The 1,483-nt window shown below is 53.3% G+C and overlaps 1 protein-coding gene across 1 annotated transcript in view; it reads left to right on the top strand.

Moving 5' to 3' along the window:
- F7 (coagulation factor VII) overlaps positions 1–1,483 on the top strand; it is a 10,881-nt gene that overhangs the window by 7,358 nt on the left and 2,040 nt on the right. The window contains exons 5-6 of the mRNA XM_005366274.2: positions 226–366; positions 1,247–1,356. Coding sequence (XP_005366331.2) covers positions 226–366; positions 1,247–1,356 — 251 coding nt within the window. The remainder of the gene's footprint in view (positions 1–225; positions 367–1,246; positions 1,357–1,483) is intronic.

Below are 1,483 nucleotides of genomic sequence, written 5' to 3'. Positions count from 1 at the left end.
TCACACACTAGCCTAGCATCCTCCAAATGCCATTAAGGAGCAGCTGTCAGGACTGCTCAGATGTGCCACTCCCAGCTCCAGGTCTCCTCCCTCCAGATCCGTTCCCAGGGCAGGTGACATCAGGTTCAGCCTCAATAATCCGCTGCTATACAGTGCCTCCCCAGGGGACAGGAACCCCTGCCATCATGGCTGCTGGCCTCTCAGGTTGGCTTCTCCTGTCCTCAGACAAGAATGAGCAGCTGATCTGTGCCAATGATAACTGTGGCTGTGACCAGTACTGCACTGACCATCCAGGGACTAAGTGCACCTGCCACTGCCATGAGGACTATGTGTTGCAGCCTGATGGGGTGTCCTGCAAACCAAAAGGTAAGGGGTCCCGAGGACTGGTGTTGTCTTACACTCTGAAGAACCAGTCACCTTCACTGGCCTATGGCAAGTTATCAGGCCAAAGATGAGTAATAAGGCCAGACCCCTGCTAAGCCAACATCTGGTAGACACTGAATGACTGGGTGGAGGATGGAGAGCTGAATGACACTATGCCTAGGAGCTGTTAGCTTTGAACTTCGGGCCAGTGTCCTGCCCTGTCTCAAGGCAAGTCATCGAAGGCAGGCCAGGAATGACATGAGGCCCCCTCATCTCCTCTAACACCCAACTTGGACATCTCTAAGACATACCTGGCCAATGTGCCCACTGCTACACAGTTAAGAACAAAGGATGACTTAGGACAGATTGTGTGCATGTGGGCAGGGGCAGTGTGAGCAGCACACGTGTGCACTGACTGCAGAGGTCAGGTGTCAGATCCCCTGGAGCTAAAGTTCCTCAGAAGAAGATGAGTCCAGCCTGGTCCATAAAACTGGAAGGTCAGTGGACCACAGCTAAATCGTCTTTCTCATCCAAGGACCGTGAAGCAGAGAAAGACGCAGGAGTGAGGTCGCCATGTGCGGGTGGCACATTTTCACACAGGCCATCGCTTGCCTTGTAGCAAACCCCAGCAGTGTCTTCCCTATGAAGATATAGAAGACCACAACTCTAGAAAACAAGGCTCCAGTTTCCCCAACCCAGCATCTGTCTCCTCTCCCAGCTGTTGCAATAGCCCTCCCTGACCACCCTAGAAGGAAGCATCTCCTTTACTCTGAGCCCCCTACTGTCCCCAGTAGGAGCTATGGCAGGGGCCAGCTGCATCTGAACCTCTACCTACAAGCACCTCACCACAGCACCCCCTCTTCCTGACTTCTGTTTCATACAGTTGAGTATCCATGTGGGAAAATACCTGTTCTGGAAAAAAGAAATTCCAGTGGCCCTCAAGGCAGGATTGTGGGAGGCAAGGTGTGCCCCAAAGGGGAGTGTCCATGGCAGGTAAGGCTCTCTGTCCTGTGCAGACCCCGCCCCCAGCTCTGCTTTCACTGACTTCAGGGTTTCTGCCCTGGGGTGTAGAACTTTTGAACTGGGTCATATTTACACGCAAGGAACGTGGACCAGTCTC

Source organism: Microtus ochrogaster, unplaced genomic scaffold, assembly GCF_000317375.1.
Source record: "Microtus ochrogaster isolate Prairie Vole_2 unplaced genomic scaffold, MicOch1.0 UNK7, whole genome shotgun sequence".
NCBI classification, from domain to species: domain Eukaryota; kingdom Metazoa; phylum Chordata; class Mammalia; order Rodentia; family Cricetidae; genus Microtus; species Microtus ochrogaster.
The sequence above is the reverse complement of the archived record's forward strand: the minus strand, read 5'-3'. Positions and strand labels throughout refer to the sequence as shown.